This window comes from Trematomus bernacchii, unplaced genomic scaffold, assembly GCF_902827165.1.
Source record: "Trematomus bernacchii unplaced genomic scaffold, fTreBer1.1, whole genome shotgun sequence".
Classification (NCBI taxonomy): domain Eukaryota; kingdom Metazoa; phylum Chordata; class Actinopteri; order Perciformes; family Nototheniidae; genus Trematomus; species Trematomus bernacchii.
Genome location: NW_022987484.1, coordinates 1 through 21,798, shown reverse-complemented (window position 1 = coordinate 21,798; position 21,798 = coordinate 1). Strand labels below are relative to the sequence as shown.

At 44.4% G+C, this 21,798-nt stretch overlaps 1 protein-coding gene across 1 annotated transcript; it reads right to left on the bottom strand.

Moving 5' to 3' along the window:
- Nucleotides 1-6: 6 nt before the first annotated feature.
- On the bottom strand, nucleotides 7-21,428 carry LOC117498986 (serine/threonine-protein kinase PAK 1-like; the record flags this gene model as incomplete). Its single annotated transcript, XM_034151214.1, is given in 10 exon segments — nucleotides 7-193; nucleotides 2,044-2,181; nucleotides 3,553-3,749; nucleotides 5,058-5,157; nucleotides 5,332-5,449; nucleotides 6,465-6,577; nucleotides 7,636-7,684; nucleotides 8,290-8,353; nucleotides 14,973-15,198; nucleotides 21,315-21,428. Coding segments are annotated over 10 exon segments (1,206 nt in total), but the record flags the coding sequence as incomplete, so codon positions are not given.
- Nucleotides 21,429-21,798: the final 370 nt, after the last annotated feature.

The following is a 21,798-nucleotide window of genomic DNA, read 5'->3' as shown; positions in this document are numbered from 1 at the left end:
AGAGAGGGACAGAGAGAGGGACAGAAAGAGAGACAGGGGGAGGGACAGAGAGAGGGACAGAAAGGGACAGAGACAGCGAGGGACAGACAGAATGTTGAGTGGGGGGCTAGCGGTTGTTCTTGGCAGCCTCCTTGGCGGCCACGATGAGAGGAGTCATACTGGAGAGGGGCTTCGCCATCTTCAGGAACTGATGCTGAGGAGAGTAAGGGGAAGAGAAAAAGAGAGGATGGGTTAGGAGAACGGAGGGAAGGCGGCAGAGGGAACAGGGGGGGGGGGGGCAGTATCGAGGTGGAGAAAGGAGAAATATCAGTTCACTGTGTAAAGACAGAGAAGACAGAAACACAAGGCATATTTTCATTTAATTGACACTCTTCGTATGACTTCACCACACACAGTTGCCCCTTCACTGCATACACAAGTGTGTGAGAGTAAATTACATCAAATATTTAAAGGTGGGGTAGGTAAGTTTGAGAAACCAGCTCGAGTGCGCAAGAATTTGAAAATACACAGCTGGAAAAAATCTCCCACTTCCTTACAGAGCCCCTCCTCCAACACACACGAACGCGCACATGACCAATGAGGGCACGAGATAAGTTTGTGCACAGATGGAAGGCTGACAGGCAGGTAGGCCATCCAGTTATTTTAGCCGGGCCGGCTAAAATGATTGGTCGTGCTTTTTACAGTATTACGGCTTCCACAGATGACATTTTTTATGGATTTTTCCAGCTCCAGCTCCAGCTCCTGCTCGAAGCTGGAGCTGGAAAAGCGCCGGTTTTTCCTGTTCACACCGCAGCAGCGGCGCGTCATAGCTCCGAAATGCGGTTCACTTCCAGCTCCAAAAAATTGTCGGTCCAGAGGCAAGAGCTTCGGAGCTATGACGCGGCGTCGCTTACGTCTCTTACGTCGAGGCGTGCAGGAAACCTTACTTTGATCATCCGTTCGCTGTTATTGATCATTGTGGAGATACATGGGCTGCACAGGTTGTCATGTCCGACTATCACAAGTAGAATCATAATGAAAAATACGCCGGTAAAATGTGCCTGTAGAAAACGGCTTAGCAAGTAGTCAGTTTAGCTTCGGTTGCTATGCTAACATCACCCATGTTATACCAGAGAAACTTTCATAACAGCGTTGTGATGCCAAACAGCGTCAATTCAGACTGACACCAAACAGCGTCAATTCAGACTGACACACATTCACTTAAGGGGAACTGGGGATATGTATCAGCTGCTTGTGTGACAGTCAGACAGTGAATACTTTAGAGCCGTGTGAGCTAACCCGGAGCTAACGGGAGAATAGACTCCCGTGGAAGAGCAGCCACTGCAGCGGTCGGTAAATGCCGCTGAAACACATTAATAAACAATGAACCACGGCACTCTGGAGAAAAGTATAAGGTTGGAGAAGTCGTTATTTAATTTAATCTGGCTTCGTATGATTAAAAGCAACACGATCATCGACCCGACGCAGTCCCCGGCCCGTTGTTGTTGTGGGAGAAAATCAGCGACGTAAACTGTGACGTCATGACGCAGCAGCGGCAGCTGGGCGGTGTGAACAGAGCGGGAGCTGAAAAGGGAAACCGGAGCTGAACCAGAAAAGCTCTCGCTAGGAGCTAGAAAGGGAAAAGCGCTGGTGTGAAAGCCGCATTATAGACCCATTTATTTGGGCATTAACACACCCAAAGTCTGCTTGACTAGATTTGGCAGAGCTGTTTTCAACAAACTTTCTAATTTTTTAACTAAACAGAACACTAGAATATGTTTCTGAAAATAGGTGAGAAATGGACTTTGAATCAACCTTTAAAGGTCACTTCAGACAACAAGGACTCTGTCAGCACATCAAGTCAAAAGGAGTCTAGCATTAAATGCCATCTTTAACAGACTCCTTCTCAATATGATAAAGTCCCAGTTTCCCCTCTCAGCTGAGTCATGGTACAGTTACACAACTCGGTTACACCCCCCACCACCACGTCTCCACACCTACACAGCTGTCTGTCTGTCTGAGTGGACAGCTGACACACACACACACACACACACACACACGTACCTGCAGCAGCTCTTTAGCCGAGCCTCTCTTCTCCACGTCCATCTCCAGACATCGGGTCAGAAAGTCTCTAAAGGTCGTCGACAGCTTCTCCGGGTTCTGCAGCTCCGGAGTCCCGTTGGTTGCTATGAGATACAGCGCCTAGGCAACACACACATGTTAGCAACATGTTAGTGTGCATCGCATGCAGCACAGGTATGCATGATTCACAACTAACCTCCACTCCAGGTTAAGAGTCTGGGTGTCATCCTCAACAGCACACTTTCTTTCAAATCTCACATCAGTAATATCACTCGGTCTGCCTATTTCCATCTACGCAACATCAACCGCCTCCGCCCGTCCCTCAACCCTAAGACCACCGCCATTCTTGTTCACACCCTGGTCACTTCCCGCATTGACTACTGCAACTCCCTTCTCTTAGGCTCCCTCTCAAATCCATCCACAGACTTCAACTGGTCCAGAACTCTGCCGCTCGCATCATCCCCAGAACCCCCTCCATTAACCACATCACTCCTGTTCTTCAGCAGCTTCACTGGCTCCCCGTCAAATCCTGTATCGTTTTTAAGATTCTGCTCCTCGCCTTTAAGGCCATCCATAACCTCACTCCTCTGTACCTCTCCGACCTCCTGCACATCAACACACCCATCCGCACTCTCAGGTCTTCTGCTTCCCTCCACCTCACTGCACCCCCCTTCCGTTTAACCAGTCTACAGCCTTCAGCCGCTCTGCACCCCGCCTCTGGAACTCCCTCCCACCTGACATCCGCAACACTGACTCTCTCCCCGTTTTCAAATCACGTCTCAAAACATATCTCTTCACACTCGCATATCCACCCTGATCATTATCCATCATTATCCATCACACATCCTCTGTTTTATTGATTTTATTTTGTATATACTGCATTGTGTTGTTTATGTTTTTTATGCTGGTGTTATGTATTGTGTATCTTGTTTTTTTGTACGACGACCTTGAGATTAATGAATTATTATTATTATTATTACATGACATGTTACTTGTTAGTCGCTTTTCCCCACAGGAGCACTTTGGGGTGAAGTGTCTCAGGGACACAACGACATGCTGACTGCAGTGGGGTTTGAACCTGTGACCCCCTGATCCCAACACCAACGCACAACCCACTGCACCACACTTCTCCCAACTACAACTATGTATAGAACATATATGTCTGTGTCAAACAGTTTACAGAAAAACACTGCTATTACAATATGTATCCTAATGATCTAAATATAAGTCTGATAACCAAACTATTCCCTTTTTATAACACCTTGTTATATATGTAATCCCTAAATATAGTTTAACCCTACTTAGTTTCCAAAGAGAAATATCTTCTTATGTTTAGTCTGACATGATATTTTCTGTATGAGTTTGAGGAGGCATTTACTGTAAACACATATTGACTCTCAAAAGTGTATTCCTCTCTATGTTTTACAGCTTCTACTGAGTATCTTCCCCGACAGCTCCTCTTCCTCCCCCCTGCAGTAACCACACTCTCACCCTCAGGGGGTTTTCGTTCAGGTACGGCGGCTCCCCCTCCACCATCTCTATGGCCATGATGCCCAGAGACCAGATGTCCACTTTGGGGCCGTAGGCTTTGCGGGTCACCACCTCTGGAGCCATCCAGTAGGGAGTCCCCACCATGGTGCTGCGTTTACTCTGCTCCGGAGTGATCTGAGCGCAGAACCCAAAGTCAGCTGGAGGAGGAGAGAGAACAGAGTGACTTTTTATGCATAGACAATGTTTAAAGGTCACCATCAATCTGTAACACTCTGTGATATATTTCAAAGGTTTTGCTTGAAGGTCATGCACTAGTTTGAGCTCATTGACAACCAAACACACCTAAGTGGTAAATTATTGCATTAAATGAACACCAAACCAACAAATCATCAGTAAATCAATGCAGCAAGACATATTTGGCCTCTTTGAAAAAGTTGAACATTTACCAAGTTTGTAATAATCATTATTTTATATCTTAAAAACTCATGTTGATGTTTACAATTCTCAGGAAAATCCAAGTTAAAATGTTATTTATTACACTCTGTCCATGGTAGTTAGACTCAACTTAAATACTGGTCACAGTAGAATCAGAGCGCCCTCTGCTGGTCATGACAAGCAACTTCAACAACAATCTTACCCAACCTCAAAGCAACAGTGGTGTACAACAATAGATTAAAGGTCCCATGACATGGCCATTTCTACTGATCATAATTCCATTGTTGAGGTCTACTAGAATAGATTTACATTGTTCAATGTTCCAAAATCACATTGGTTTCTCATACAGCATCTCTGTATAGTATGTGTATTCACTCTCTGTCCTACACGGCTTGTTGGAGCTCCTGCCCCCCTCCCTATGAGCCCACTGTGCTCTGATTGGTCAGCTCGCCCACTCTGTTCTGATGAGTCAACCACCGTTACAGCGGAACATCAGTGTTTATGTGTTACAATGGCGTTTGTTAGCAACCAGAAAATGACACCAGTAATGACAAACAGATGAGAATGCTGCGTGGGGTCTGGGTGCCGTGTTGGCAGGACATTGCGGGGCTCGCTGCTCCGCCCTTTGAGGCTCGAGGAGCGGACAGTGTGAGCTGGGTTACTGGTGTCGTTTCCTGGTTGCTGTGTGGGGTCTGCGAGACAGCGAGACACAGCGGAACTCAGCCTGAGCACACACACACACACACACTCACAGCCTGGCTGAGAAAAGATAAGGCTGAGTGAGTGTGTGTTTGTGTGTCACTATGACCGTTACGTCACTATGACCAGGAAGAAAACAATGGAAAAAGAAAAATCTCCAACGAGGCGTTCTGGGGCAGCATAGACAGGTCTTTTCTGTGTTAGAGTTGTACTCGCTACAGGGTGTACGTTGAGGGTTTGTGACTTTGCAGACCGTTTACATGCAGAAAAAGCTACATAACACACAAGGGGACGGGTAATAACCGGAAAAGCATGACATGGGACCTTTAAGAAGTTATACATGTCTTTTAATAAATATGAACCAGACTCACTGAGTTTGACGGAGCCATCCATGCCCAGCAGGATGTTGTCGCTCTTAATGTCTCGATGGATGACCTGGTTCGAGTGGAGGAACTCCAACGCCTGGAGACACTGAGAGACAGACAGGGAGACAGACATAGTTTATATTACTGTTCAAAATATTTATATTACATCAGAAAAATAACAGTCAGGACACATGTTTAGGCAGACACACAGAGACAGAATGATGACAGTGATGAGGTCAAAATGAGCCTTAAAAATCGTCCCATGTCCCGTGTCTCTTACCTCTCTACACACAGCAGCTATCTGGGCTTCATCCATGCAGGTCTCCGTGACGACGTCAGTCAGCGACCCTCCGGCCAGGTACTCCATCACAACCCACAGCTCGTCTCCAACCAGGTAACTGTGGGAAACACCACAAACATGCAGGTACTTATATGATGTACATGTTTTGTGTTTCAATAACACCAAGACATTTCATCAGTCATCAGACCCTATAATAAACATACAAAAATTCCAAACTAAAATCTTCAAATCTTAAGAGTGTTTTGTTTTCAGATTTTGACTGGATTTTTTACCAGTATTATATAATAAAATGTTCTGTGCATTGTGGACATATTTAACAAGCCAACGCTGCATTTCTCTTCAACCCCAGAGCTACGGGTCAGTTCCCCTTTATTTGTTAGACTTTGGAAATCAGGACAATTATTTTCAAATGTTGGTAAGAACACCTCCTTAATATGTCTGTAGTTTTCACATTTTGTTAGAATGACTACTTATGTCTCTTCAGCTCCCCAGTGACAGCACCGTCTGAACAAATGTACAGTCGCACAGTAAATCAGAGAGAGTTAAATGTTGTTTCCATGGGGATGACAGCATTATCACCAGTCCTGCTGGTGCTCCTCAATGTCTCTCAGGACAAACGGGTAACTACGGTAACTACACCCACTCCATAAATGTCTAGAGTGTTGGCAAGGCAACAGAAACACTGAACATGTTAAAGCCTTTCATCAGGGTTCAGTCTGGATAGTTCCCACTGATCCTGAATCCTCTGGATCATCTCCCATGTTTCCGTGGAATATTTGGTGTCCAATTTTTCCAGCAGATTGTGTTTTTCAACTTGCTTTACATATATACTGCATTCAATATATTTGCTGTCAGAACATTTACAGCAGGATGTCAGATGAGTGTGAACCTGCCAACTGAAGATATTCCTCCAACTTTTAAAGCTGCAGCCTGTTCGATCTGTGTGTGTGTGTATGTGTGCGTGCGTGTGTGTGTGTGTGTGTGTGCGTGCGTGCGTATGTGTGTGTGTGTGTGTGTGCGTGCGTGCGTATGTGTGTGTGTGTGTGTGTATGTGTGCGTGCGTGCGTGCGTGCGTGCGTGCGTGCGTGTGTGTGTGTGCGTGTGTGTCTAACCTGTCTAGGTAGTTGACAATGTTTGGATTCTTATTTTCCCTCATCACCAGGATCTCATTGATGATCAGTTCCTTCTTGGGCTGCTGCTGCAGGTTCATCTGTTTGATGGCCACCTGAGAGACGAGAGGATTATTGGACTTTCTCATAACTATGCAAATAAGTCACACATATTTCAAATGAAACTGAGAGCAGAGAGGGTGGAGAAAGTGGGGGGTACAATAAAAGAAAGACAGATGTACGAGTAAATTGAAAGAGAAAAACAAGGTGGGAGGGAATAAAATACGTAAAAAATGGAAAATGTAAAAGAAGTGAAGACAGTCAGAGGGACGTCTCTAAATCTGAGGCAGTGAAAGTGAGCACACAGTGTGTCCCTCAGAGACCCTGACCCAGCAGAGCAGCTCCTCTGAAGTGACCCTGGAGGTCCCAGCTGGTAAACCCTGTTACTGACACAATGTTCTCACTACCTGCTCTCTGCCTCACTTTATAGGTCCCTCAGTCAGATTTCTAGCCTCTTCCCTAACCCCTCAGAATTGTAAAAGAGGGATTCACTTTGGACTTTATTTCTCTATAAAAAACCTGCTACAGACTCTGGTCCTTCAGCTTACATTAGAACTGTCTGCACACCTCTGTTGTCTGTCCTGACTCTACAGACAACAGAGGTGATTTTAGATATGAAGGCTAGATGTCACATGTTATTAAGCTCGATCAGGATAACAGTAATGATCATTGGTTCAATGAAGCTGTCCTCCTAAGTAAATATACTAAGAATCAACCCAAGGCGAGAGGCAAGAAACACAACAGTAAGTTTTGATTATGATATTATTTAGAAGGCTTGTATGTGGAGTGGCAGTGACTGAGTGTCAACATTGTACTGATTTTTATTCTGACTTATTTCATTCTATTTCATTAACATTTGACTACTTACAACATCCTATTTTTTTTTAAAAACTAGATCCTACTGTGGGATTAATCTCCACTTTAGCAGCATAGCTTTATGGATGGCCCCCTTTCTCCCCTTTTTTCATTCTTTGAAGGATCACCATAATATTACAGGACAGGAATGTCTGTATGTTTTAGTCTTGTAATTAAACATTATCTTCAAGTTTATCCAACATGTCCTGATCAGTGAGAGTCCCCTCAGAGCACAGAGGGAGGACGGGGGGGCACACACCTCCTGTCCTGTAGCGATGTCTATGGCTGTGTACACCGTCCCAGACGCCCTGTGAACACAATGCAGAGCACAGATACACATTATGTCAGATGAATTCACCTTAACATTCATTTCAGTGATTTGAACTGATTCATACTGTAAATGTATACCTTCCAAATAAAGTTAGTGTAAATGGTCAGAGCACATTCTGCACACACACAGCCTACATGACATTCTAAAGTAGTGCTGTATAGAAACAATGTTCCAAACTAATAAGAACTCATAATGTTTTTTTTATTGAGTATAAAACATGTTGAGGGTTAAATGCACTGTCTTTATTAAAATAAAAAAGTATGTGGTGTGATTTGGACCCCTGTGCTATTGAAATTAATAACCTATGATAGACTGGAAAAACTTGCATTACCTTGACCCAAACCAACTGAAAAGCTGCTTTACCAGATGTTACGTTGGGTTTAGAATATTAAAGATTCTCAAAGAGTAATACAAACACTTGTGGGCCTGTTTTCGTTTATGTCAATCTTCTGAAATCTTTCTTTGCAGAGCGAAAGCTCTTTCTACATAATGTAAAGCCACACTTCATTATCACATGAGAGTTGAGTGAGTGAACTGATCACAGGAGCCTCAACATTCTGACTCAGCAGTTTTATCACTCACCCCTGTCCAATCTTCTCAAAGCGTGTATACTTCTTCTTGGGGTCTCCCACACTTACGATGGTCCCTGAGAAAGACAGAAAAAGAAGAGTCTCTTATTGACCGGTCGTAGCGAGCAGTAAGGTATGAGGAGACAGGAAGTCAGGCCCTGTAACTTCCTGTTCCCTGAACCTACGGATCTGAATGGATAGAACAGCTGACTTTCTATCCATCCACAGTGAGCTCTATGGTCATCACACTCAGCTCAATGCAGCATGCTGACCGGGAGAGAGAGCAGAGAGAGAGAAGAGGAGCTACACAGAGAGAGAGCAGAGAGAGAGAAGAGGAGCTACACAGAGAGAGAGCAGAGAGAGAGAAGAGGAGCTACACAGAGAGAGAGCAGAGAGAGAGAAGAGGAGCTACACAGAGAGAGAGCAGAGAGAGAGAAGAGGAGCTACACAGAGAGAGAGCAGAGAGAGAGAAGAGGAGCGACACAGAGAGAGAGCAGAGAGAGAGAAGAGGAGCTACACAGAGAGAGAGCAGAGAGAGAGAAGAGGAGCTACACAGAGAGAGAGCAGAGAGAGAGAAGAGGAGCTACACAGAGAGAGAGCAGAGAGAGAGAAGAGGAGCTACACAGAGAGAGAAAGATGGACAGAAGGACGGAGACAAAGATTGAACCCGTCAGAAACTAAAAGGAAATGTACAGATAGTTAAAAACAAGAAGTAAGAGTGATGGAAGGAAGAAGAAAAGTAAAACAGCTCGGACACTAAGGCACAGGCAGAAAGAAATTAAGGAAGAATTAGAAGTAACAAAAGAAACAGACTGGAAAGAACATTTAAAAAACAAAGCAGAGGAGAGGAGGGGGCTAGATAATGAAATAAAAAATAGCTGAATAAACAAAAGAAAAGCAAGGAGGGATTAAAGGCAGAAAGTAATGGCTGTGGCTCAGTGGGTCAGTGTGCTGATCTTCCGATCAGAAGAGCGCTGGTTCAATCCCAGCTGCAGTCAGCATGTGTCCCTGAGACTGTCCACAGGCCTGAGTGTATGTCTTTGGGTAAAAGCATCTAACAAGGGACATGTAATGTAATGAAGTCAGGAAGAAAGGTAGAATGAAGAGATGAAAGAAGTTAGAAGTAGACATGACAAGGATAGAAAATAATCAGAAAAAAGGGTGAAAAACAAAGGAAAGGAAGGAAAGAGGGATAGAAAGAGAGGATCAGCTCTGAGTCAGTTCAGTAATCAGAGTCCACAGGCAGTGATTAGAGGACAAAACTCTGTCTCTCTGTAACCACAGGAGACTGGACAATGGAGAGAGAAGACCACCAATCAGACGTGAGGATTGGACATTGGGGGCGGGGACAGTGGATATCAGGTCTGTCAATCAGAGATACAGACAGGCAGTATCCTGGTCTTACCAGCAGAGGGAGATCTGAGCACATCTGGACAGGCGTGGGGCGAGGTTCAGAAAATATATAGGCTTTATTACAAATACACAACAACAGTTCAATGTAGGGGGGGGGGCTGTTCAAAATGTTATTCTGAAGGGTTGGTGTACGACTGTCCAACTATACCAACATTTAACTGTGGGGAATACATGGCAATAAAAGTTAAACATTTATAAATGTATTATCTAGGTTAAATGGTGTTAAAAATTAAACGCGACGTGCCAAATTCATAATTTCCTTATTATAACTCATCATTTATCACACAAACTTGATTCTGTTCCTGAGTGTTGGGGCTTGTCAGCTTATTGAGAATGACTTTCAGAGACTAATGCGACTGGGTGTGAAGCTTCAAATGCTATAACAAGAAAGGAAAACTATGAATGAATATCAAACATGTTCACACCGGCTCCTCCTTCCTGTGAGGGAGGGGCAGGACTTTGAGAGGAGAACCAGTGATTTCTGGGTTGGCTAGAGCTTGTACTGGCATATGATTTGATTGGCTGACGCTTCCGTCGAAGCTTCAAAAGTAGAACATTGCTCTACTTTTGAAGCGAGCAACGCGAGCAAAGCGAAGCGACCACAATGCAGTTCGGCAAAGCGTGACGTCACCCCATTCAAAGTGAATGGGCAGAAGCGTTGTAGCTTCAACGCACACCGCCGTGTGGACGGGCCGTGACGTCAGAGTCTAACTCCCGCCTGCTCCAGCCTGATCCAAATAAGGCAAAAGAGGCGGGACCTGCTGACACGAGCTGGAAGTTCCAGAGCTAGCTCAGGCTAAGAAGCTAAGCTAACATGAAATACATGCATACCAAGTTACTGCGTGGCACTTTGGTTTTGATAAAACAGTGTAGTTCCACTATATAAACATTACATTCATAATCAAACGAGACAATCTGCAAGAGAATTAGCAATTTTTTGTTATTCTTAATGCTTGTCATTCACATGTTAATAAAATAAAATAAGTACCGATACATAGCAGAACAATTGTGGCGATGTTCAGCTTAATAAGCCTTGTTCAACATAATTTATTTAGCTAATACTACAGCGGGCTGCAGGCGAACCAAGTCCACGTTTCGCTGCATTCCTTGATCTCCAGTTATAACGCCGGACTCCGCCGCCCGGAGCCGCAGGGGGCTCCGGGCGGCGGGACACCGGCTGGAGCCCCCTGCGGCTCTGTTAGCTCTGGCGGCCACCACTTGGATAATTGGGTCCCTTTTTAACATTTGCTCCCGTTTAGCATTATGGGCGTCATATCCATAGACTATAAAAGGCTGAATCATAAACTAAACTGTATATGTATATATATATATATATATATACATGTATAAAGGGTTAGGTCCTTAGCTGGCTAATAAGCTATATAACAAGCTAAGCTAACAAGCACACAAACACCTGCTAACGGGGTTAACATGTATAATATTATCATTTTAGACTTCTTGGAAGTTCTGTTAGTACATTCAACCGGCTAAAGGGTCAAGTACAGTAACTACAACTAGCTAACGTTGTAGCCTAGCAGAGTGGACAAGTTGCTGTTAGCTGACAGTGAGGCACGTACCTGTCCATCAAAGTGACCACGCCCTAATTTATGCAAAAACGTTAAGACCTAATATAAACTAGAGAATGCAATTCCTGAAGAAATTGCTAGTGGGAATGCTTTATGCTGAAAATCTGACGCTAAACTGCTATGCTGAAATGTAATGTGTAAGAAGAAAGTGAAGAATTTAGATTGAAATGATACATGAACACTGGGGGCTTGAATGTGTGATGAGTGAAGAAAAGAAAGTAAAAAGGCTTGGAAAAGCAGCAGAATATTTGAACTGCAAACTTTTGAACTAACTTGATGGTGAATGATCTGTCGCCATGCCAACGGCATTTGATGACACCCCATAATACGCTTAGATGCGTTGATGGCTACATCTTTACCAAAACTGTGAAGTTTTGGGCTGTTTGGAGCATTTTCACTGAAGTTATGAGAAAACCGTGCTTCATGGTGAGCATTGTGTTGCCATGGCAACGGCATTTGAAGAAACCCCATAATTGACGTAGAGCTGTTGAGGGCTGGCCCGGTGATATACAAGCGAAGTTTGGGGGACAATCGGACCGTGTCCATTGGACTTACAGCGAAATCGTGCTTCATGGCGAGTGGTCTGTCGCCATGGCAACGGCATTTGATGACACCCCATAATACGCTTAGATGCGTTGATGGCTGCATCGTTACCAAACCTGTGAAGTTTTGGGCCGTTTGGAGCATTTTCACTGAAGTTATGAGAAAACCGTGTTTCATGGCGAGCATTGTGTTGCCATGGCAACGGCATTTGAAGAAATCTCAAAACTGTCTCGTAGATGTCTTCACGGCTGGACTGTTAGCACACATGTGAATTTTGAGCACTTTTTGAACATTTTCATAGGAGTTAAAGGGACATCGTGTTTTATGGCGAGGGATGCGTTTCCATGGAAACGGCATATGGTGAGATTTCAGATTTGGCGTAGAGCTGTTGAGGCATGGACCGGTGATATACAAGTGAAGATTGGGGGACGATTGGACCGTGTCCATTGGACTTACAGCGACATCGTGTTTCATGGCGAGTGGTCTGTCGCCATGGCAACGGCATTTGATGACACCCCATACTACGCTTAGATGCGTTGATGGCTGCATCGTTACAAAACCTGTGAAGTTTTGGGCTGTTTGGAACATTGTGTGTGAGAGAGAGAGATAGAGTGTGTGTGTGTCTGTGTGTGGTAGAGAGAGAGAGAGAGAGAGAGAGAGAGAGAGAGAGAGAGAGAGAGAGAGAGAGAGAGAGAGAGAGAGTGTATGAAATGAACAGTTAGAACTGACTGCTGTCAGTTGGAGTGATGACATCATCGTGTTCCATTACACAGGTGTTTATAGTTGAGCTAACGAGCTCTGTAGAGATCAAAGGTTTGCATTGTTCTGAATGAGAGATAAACCTCTTACATGTGAACGTTTTGTGGAAGAACGATAACAGATATCTGTGAAATTTCAAAACGTGAAGCATGTCAAGGAAGTTGAGTATCTGAAGTGTAATTTTTGTGTACTTTCGGGTTAATAATGTGGCCTTTTTGGCAGTTTAACTAAAGGTGTGCGGCTGCTGCTGTGAGGAAATATCTGCCTGAAATTACAATGGGCTTTAATGGAGACATGTTGAACGTTTTTGTCACTTCATGCCCTCAAGAGGCATTTTGTTTAATTATTTTTGCTTAATTATTTGTCATTTTTCAAGCTACGAGATGTTTTCCTACGTTTGTCATGAAAAATTATGTCTCAAGAATGTAGGGTTTGGGAATTATGGCAGTTTTAAAAAAAAATATGAAGGCACATTTCAAGAATTCCCACACTCTAGCTGTGACATCACGCACTCTAGTTAATGTTAAAATCTGAAGAAAACCTCTTTAACAAGGTCTGAACAATGTTTAATATCTCTAAAAGTAAGAATCAGATTTAAAAGTTGTGTTACACGAATAATGTCAGAAAGATGTGTAACATTTTAAAGTTGGAATGAGGTTTCTGAGTGAAAGTATGAGTGAACAGTTAGCAGTTGAAGTCGCATGAAGATTTGTTGAAGTCTGAAGAATGTCTCCATTGACTTCCATGTTAAAAATGTGATGAATTATGGGATGTATCTCTGGAATTATGAAAGTTATGAATGAGAAAAGTAATAGCCTGCGATTCCCGACCGAGCTGAACGTTTTGATGTTTGAACGGAGTTTCTGCGATGTTGAATGTGGGAGGAGAAGAGGGCCAAAATAATTGGATGGAATAATAATACGAATTTTGTCCGTAGCATAACATATAGTTGGAATGCTGTATCAGCATTCCCACTAAATAAAAGGGTCGCGTTATAAAACAATTCACTCAACAATTCCTAATTATCTAACTATATCCCGAATAATTTGTATTGCATCCAGGGGTAGAAACATGTTTATTTCTGCTGTAAAGTTGGGCATTTTAACATGGGGGTCTATGGAAATTGATCCTTTCTGCAGTCATCGCCTATCGGCCAATAGATGACCTGCAGTTTGTGGCACTTCCTTATTGGCCTCTCGGCTCTGCCCCGGAGTTTGCCGCTTGGTCAGAACACAGAGTGTAAACTCTAAATATAGCACTCAGGGACTCGCTGAACTCTGCTTCACAATTCTTTACAGGAAGCTGAGGGTGGATGATGATGGTTATTTATACAGAGATATAAGATATGAGGGATTCAAACCATCTTCCTTAATGACCACGGCTCATTTGTTTGAATCACTTTACAATTCTCCAATTCTTGTTTTAGACTTTCCAGCAGAAAACAGAACCCAGCTGTAAGCATTGGATCCTGATTCGATCAGTTATAAAGGAATAAAACCTCTGAAACTCTGGTTCACTCGTCTTGAAGTCGATGTTTTTTGATTGTGTATTTGTTTTGATGCCTGAATAACATATGTGGTTTACAAAGGCTGAGAGATTTGAATGTGTTGTTTTACAACTGAAATGAAGACAGTATATATATCCCCTTGGTACATTTTTAAGCTTTTGGCTTTTTATTTTGCTAACAACTGGCTACAGGAGATTTCAGAGGATGTTTTACCAGTCAGCCTTTACAGACATGTGTTGACTCACGCTCCTGCAAACTTTTCTAAATCAGGTTTCTCAACTTGTAGATTTAGATTTGAGATTTCGTAGGACTTCTGGTATTTGCATTTATGCTTTAAAAATCACAAGTGGCATTCATTTTTAAAGATGCTCTTGCTGAACAAACATGTAGGTGTCATACACATTGTTACCCAAAGAAAAATGAAAACCCCTGTGGCTCCTGATGAGGGAACCAAGGCAGAGGGAAGAGCCCTAAAGCCAGACACGAGTTAGACTCGTCTGCACTTGTGGGACCCTAAGCTAGTAGATGGGTTTTTAAATGTGTTTTTGAGTAGATTCCTGAAATAAGGTCTGTTAAGAAAAGCTAAAGAGATGTTCATGTTTGGTCTACATTGTCATTAGAATATGCTAATTCTGCAGCGTTAAGACTGCCTTCAGTGGAGAGGAGGGGAACCACACACAGCTGGTAATATATATATCCTATATATAGGACAAATTACTTAAATAATGATAACTATGTTTGAATATCTTTATACTAATAGAGATCATATAAAAAAGTCTATCGTACTAGAGATACTCTCATGTTTAAAGCTATGAGGTGTGTGTGTGTGTGTGTGTGTGTGTGCGTGCGTGCGTGCGTGCGTGCGCGTGTGGGTGTAAGCAGCCTTACGTAGTTTCTCTAGGATCTCCTCGTCCGACATCTTCTTCTTCCTGGTCTTGTCCTGGGGGCGGGGCACAGAAGGCCCGGGGGCGGGGCTTGCACTGGGGGGGCTGCTGGGAGCTCCCTCTGCAGCAGGGGCGGGGGTGCCAGCGGCTGTCGGCATGGTGATGGGGGAGGTCGCAGCATCTTTGGTGGGAGGAGGAGGGAGCGGCTCGATCACTGAGCGAGTGTATATCTGGAGTTCAAACATGTGAAATTAAATCAGTGTTGAGAAAATTCTTTAAATATTATTTAAGTGTCCAATCTGCTTTCTTTTATAGGCATTCAAGACGCAGTGAACACATCCAACCAGGATTTGGGCTGAAGTGTTTCATTTGTCTACCATTATAGTTTGTACAGGACATTAATGGATATAATAACCCTTCATATATCTAAGCAATGAAAACACCAGCAGTGAGGATGACTACGTGTCTTTTGGAATTGTTTTTCATCTCCTAAACCATCCGTTAATACATCACAAAAGCACACAGACGGAACCCACACATTTAATGTCTCATCTGACAAACAGCAATAAGACACAGAGTGTGTAATCTCGACCAGATAGGACTCACTGCTGATTCAGAAACTTGTGTAAGTTTTATTTTTGTTTCTAGACCTCTCTGTTTCATTCATTCTACTCTGTATAATTGTTCTGTAGTTATTCTGACTAAAATTGTGTTTTGAAATCGCAGAACAGCTAAAATACATGTTTTTCAGGCAGAAATCTGGGTAAACTTGTTTTTTCAGAAATCTTAAAAACTGAAACATTTGCTTGTTAGGGTTCACTTTGATTAGGGTTTACTTTGATTAAACAATTGTACAAATACTAAGTGCTTTACTAGGGGTAATTTTAGTAGGGTTAACTTAAAACCTCTGTAACAAGGGTTTAGTCTGACATTTGTCTGTAAAAAGTGCATTACAATAGGCCTGAAGGCTCAGCTGATTGTGTGAAGTGAGACAGTTTCAGCTGGTGCCCATCAGCTGCAGAGAGTTAACTAATTAAAGGGGCGTAGGCCCACAGCTGTGACAACTCAGCAATCAGGACTAGTGTCCATTTTAGGCAGCACTTTCCTGGAGCTTCAGCGTCAGACTAAGACTGACAAAGACTGACAAAGACAATAGAGTCCTGCGTGAGTCACGAGGGATGCAAAGAGGAGGTAAATCCTACTTTGATTGAGCTAAGTATCGCTGGTGTTTTTAGCCCCTCATGCTAAAACATGTGTATATACTCCATTCCTGTTCATGTGTCTTCTCGCAATTATTACTGGCCCTGTGCATCTCCTAATCGCTATAACCGGCCTGCTCTCGTCTATCCCACATGCTCCACTGAGATCCAACATCTAGTTACAAGTGGCCTGTAGAACTGCCAGTCAGCTGTTCCTAAGGCTGACTTCATTTCTGGCTACGCTTCCCTGCAGTCTCTGGATTCCCTTGCTCTAACTGAGACCTGGATTACTCCATCAAACACATCCACCCCAGCAGCTCTCTCCACAGCATATTTCTTCACCCATACACCCAGACCCACTGGCAGAGGAGGTGGCACTGGTCTCCTGCTCTCTCCCAAATGGAGCTTTTCCCTCTTCAAGCTACCTAACTTCACTCCTTCCACCTTTGAATTCCATGCCGTCACAGTAACCCATCCTATACAATTATCCATTGTTGTTCTCTACCGTCCACCAGGCGCCTTGGGGGACTTCTTGGAGGAATTAGATAATCTCCTCTCACACATCCCTGAAACTGGCCCTCCCACTGTACATCTCGGAGACTTCAACCTCCAGACAGGGAATATCTGAACTAACATCTCTTTTAACCGCCTTTGCTTTCTCACTGTCTCCGTCCCCACCAACTCATAAAGCTGGCAATGTCCTTGATCTCATATTCTCAAGGAACTGCACTACTTCTAACCTCTCTGTAAACCCGCTTCACACATCCGACCACTCTTTCATTTCATTCTCTCTACCCCTTTCCAAACATAACAAACTAATCTCTTCTCATCCTGCACCTGTCCGCCATAACCTTCGTTCCCTCTCCCCCTCTACCTCATCGGTGCTCTCAGCCCTCCCTTCCTCTGACTCGTTCCAACTCCTGCCTCCAAACTCTGCTGCAGAAACTCTCCTCTGGACTCTTTCATCCTCTCTGGACTCTCTCTGTCCTCTCACATCTCGGCAGGCTCGTCAGTCCCCTCCTGCTCCCTGGCTAAATGACGCACTGCGTGCTAATAGAACCATCCTTCGGGCAGCAGAGCGGAAACGGTGGAAATCCAAACACCATGACGACCTCCTAACCTATCAGGCTCTCCTCTCCTCTTTCTCTTCTTCGATCTCTCAGGCAAAAAGCACTTTCTTTCAAGATAAGATCCAATCTTCCTATTCCAATCCCCAAAAACTATTTTCCATCTTTTCCACCCTCTTAGAACCCCCCAAAGCCCCTTCCCCCTCCTCCCTTCTGTCAAGCGACTTCGTTAACTACTTTGAACAAAAGGTTGATATTCGCTCTTCTTTTTCTGACTCACCATTACTCACCACTGGGTCACCAGACCCACCTTTACTCACCACTGGGTCACCAGACCCACCTTTCACCCACACACTAACCTCCTTTCCCCCTCTCTCTCCAAGTGAGGTTCTTACCCTCATTACCTCTGCCCGTCCTACCACCTGTCCTCTGGACCCTATCCCCTCAAACCTCCTTCAGACTATCACTCCTGATATTCTACCGTTTCTCACCCATTTCATTAACACTTCTCTAACTTCTGGTCACTTTCCAAACAGTCTCAAGGAGGCAAGAGTAAACCCTCTCCTAAAGAAACCCACTCTCAACCCGTCTGATGTTATAAACTACAGGCCTGTCTCTCTCCTCCCGTTCCTGTCTAAAACACTTGAACGCGCTGTCTTTAAACAACTCTCCTGTTATCTCCATCAGAACAACCTTCTGGATCCGCACCAGTCTGGTTTCAAGGCAGGTCACTCAACAGAAACTGCTCTCCTCGCTGTCTCTGAGGAACTACACACTGCTAAAACAGCCTCCCTCTCCTCTGTCATCATCCTGTTGGACCTGTCTGCTGCATTCGACACGGTGAACCATCAGATCCTCCTTCACACTCTCCAAGAATCTGGAGTTTCAGGCTCTGCACTTTCCCTCCTCACCTCATACCTCAAAGACCGTACCTACAGGGTAACTTGGAGAGGGTCCGAGTCCGACCCTTGTCAATTAACTACAGGGGTCCCTCAGGGCTCTGTCCTTGGTCCCCTCTTCTCTCTGTACACAAACTCGCTCTGATCTGTCATTAGCCCGCATGGTTTTTCATACCACTGCTACGCTGACGACACCCAATTAATTCTGTCCTTTCCCCGCTCAGAGACCCAGGTTGTTGCACGCATCTCTGCTTGTCTAGCTGACATCTCTCAGTGGATGTCTGCTCACCACCTCAAGCTCAACCTTGACAAGACTGAACTGCTTTTCCTTCCGGGAAAAGATTGTCCCACTCTTGACCTAACAATCAACATCGGCCCCTCTGTTGTTTCCCCGACTCAGACTGCAAGGAATCTGGGTGTGACCCTAGATAACAACCTGTCCTTCACTGCAAACATCGCTGCAACCCGCTGCTGCAGATACACGCTTTATAACATCAGGAGGATACGTCCCCTTCTGACCCAGAAAGCGACGCAGCTTCTGGCCCAGGCTCTCGTCATCTCACGCCTAGACTACTGCAACTCCCTCCTGGCTGGTCTACCTGCATGTGCCATCCCACCTCTGCAGCTCATCCAGAATGCAGCGGCTCGTCTGGTCTTCAACCTTCCTAAATGTTCCCACACCACGCCGCTCCTCCGCTCCCTTCACTGGCTTCCAGTACCTGCTAGAATCCACTTCAAGACACTGGTACTTGCGTACCATGCTGTGAATGGATCTGGCCCTTCCTACATCCAGGACATGGTTAGACTGTACACCCCAGCACGTGCACTCCGCTCTGCATCAGCCAAACGGCTCGCTGCACCCTGCGAGGGGGACCCAAGTTCCCATCAGCAAAAACACGTGGGTTTGCTATCCTGGCTCCAAAATGGTGGAATGAGCTCCCCATTGAAATCAGGACAGCAGATAGCTTACACATCTTCCAGAGCAGACTGAAAACTCATGTCTTTCGACTCCACTTCGAGCAATAAAATTACTAACAAAGCACTTATATACTAATAAAGGACTGGTTTATCTAAAGCCAGTTGAGTAGCACTTGAAATGTTTTGGCTCTATGAAACCTGATGTACTTATATGATTCTGTTTTCTTCAAGTTTGTATCTTGGTGGTCGAATGCACTTATTGTAAGTCGCTTTGGATAAAAGCGTCAGCTAAATGCAATGTAATGTAAAAGACACGGTAAGAACATGTTTCAATGTAGGAAAAGTATTGTAACTAAGCTGTGTGTGTGTGTGTGTGTGTGTGTGTGTGTGTGTGTGTGTGTGTGTGTGTGTGTGTGTGTGTGTGTGTGTGTGTGTGTGTGTGTGTGTGTGTGTGTGTGTCACCATGGACACAGTGGTGGTGCCATGGAAGCTGCCTCTCAACCGCCAACCTGTCTGACATAGGAGCAACAATGTGTGAATGTCTGAGGAAAAAACATAAAAGGGATTTATGAAGTCGTTCCACGAGATAGTGTGTGTGTGTATTTAGTCTTTTAACCGAGCCATATCTTTTGGTTTTCAGTTTTTCTTAAAACTAAAAACGTTCACGGCTTATTTCAGCTTTAGTTTCTTCAACAGCAGATACAACAATGATGACAGTAATATAAAGACCCAACAAAATGTAATACTGCTATATTAAACTCAGTTGCCATTTCATTAGGCACTTAAAGCTGAAACTAATGCAGTCTAATAACATGACTTGACAGAAAAAATCTACACTCCATGGAGGTTATAATGTTCGGCTCCTGCAATAAAAATGTCCTAATTCTTAGGTCTGCTTTAGGATAGGCGATGTGTTCCTATCCACTGAGTGCTTTCAGTCAATTAAGAAAAAAATCAATGGAGTCACACACCTTGTCAGTGTGTGTGTGTTCCTGGTTTCACGAATTGGAGAACAGAAGCTCTGAAAAGCTGTTTCTAAATAAAAACCTCTGCTTCCCCTGTGACTGTCTCACACACACAAACACACATACACACACATACACACACACACACACTGCAGGTGAGCAGAGCTGCGTGTCTCCGTCCTGTCAGATTAGATTTCACTCGCGTTTATGTCCATATCGAGAGAAAGATAAATAATCTGAATTCAGTGTGCAGTGTACTTTGACGCGGGGTGAGCAGCAGAGGTGGGGGGAGGCGGGGCTATTGAGTCATCACTATCAGAATGATAAGGGCATAGGGCGTACACACGGAGCCGTTGGACCCCCCAGAGCGTTGCGTATGCCGTTCTATCCACCTTGGGACCCATTATCGTTACCGTAGTCGTTCACTGCCATATTCTGTCGTCCTAGTGTGGCCATACGGTCTATATGACACAAAACGGTAACGGAAACTACCGTATGCGTCCCTGTGGGGCCGGGGCTTTAGAGATTAATGGGTTTTAAGCATTTACTGAATGACAGTTACCTGCACATCATTAAGTGACTCATGTGGGACTGTTTAGTGGGACACAACAGATTTGTAGAGAACTCCAGTGTGTGTGTGTCTGCTGAGAGACAGCTGGAGGGAGACACCTTAATAAAATCTAATAAACTTAAGTTTTCTTGCAAAAAGCCTTTTCATGTCTGTCCCATTGAGATCTTTATATTTCTGTTAAAATCAGGATGCGATTGATGTTTTCATGCTTCATATCCTCTATTGATTGAATCAACTCATCCAGATCACTTCCTATGTATACAAAGAAGTACAAATGTTTTGTGTGTTCAGATAAAGTAGTGATCTTCAGCTGGGCTGAAAGAGTGTTTTTTGTACCTTTTTAATTGAAATGCTCTACGTCTAGCTGTATCATCCTACATCTTTAATTGTAGTTTTCTACTCTAACCTTCTCCTTCCCTAATACTGAACTCCTTGAAATGCTATAACCCAACATTTTACACACAAACAAGCTTCTGTAAAACTTTAAAGTTGTTTCTAACTACAATTTTAAAGTGATTATTTAAGTTAACTTTATTCTTCCTTTATATTTGATTTCAGCCTTTAGAGGCCGGTCCTCCCCGCTTCACAGGACTGTGTGAGGTTACCATGGAGACGGGTTAGGGCGGGATGGTGCTGGGTGAGGGGATGCATTACATTAATGAGGGTCCTGACAGATATAGGTAAAGTGTGTGTGTGTGTGTGTGTGTGTGTGTGTGTGTGTCCTTACTGATTTGGTGTGTTCTGGCCGAGGGGCGATCACCGGTGGGGGCTCAGCCTCATCTTCATCGTCGTCTTCGGATACGGTTGCTATGGCGGGCGTCTCCGACACGGCCTTGGAGCCCTGCATGATGTCAGAGGGAGAGAGAGGGCGGAGCCTCAGTGACATCACGGTCACATGAGCCAACATGAGACCCATCATCGCTTCCTGCTGTTACAAACTCTTCTTCTACTACTTCATCTCTCCTCATGCAGAGAAGTCCTCCAGACCTCCCCCTCTTCTTCTCGGCTCCTTTTTCCCCTCTGAATTCAGGCTTCTGTCCTTCTTGCCTCTCTCTCTCTGTATTTACACCCTTTCTCTCGCCCTCCTCTCGTCATCACTGTTGATGTCTGGAAGCTCTCATCCTGTCTGGATCTCCCTTCCATCCCCCTGCTCCTCTCCTCTGCTCTGTCTCTCTCTGATGGTCTGATGCTTGGCTTGGGGCCAAGCTGCA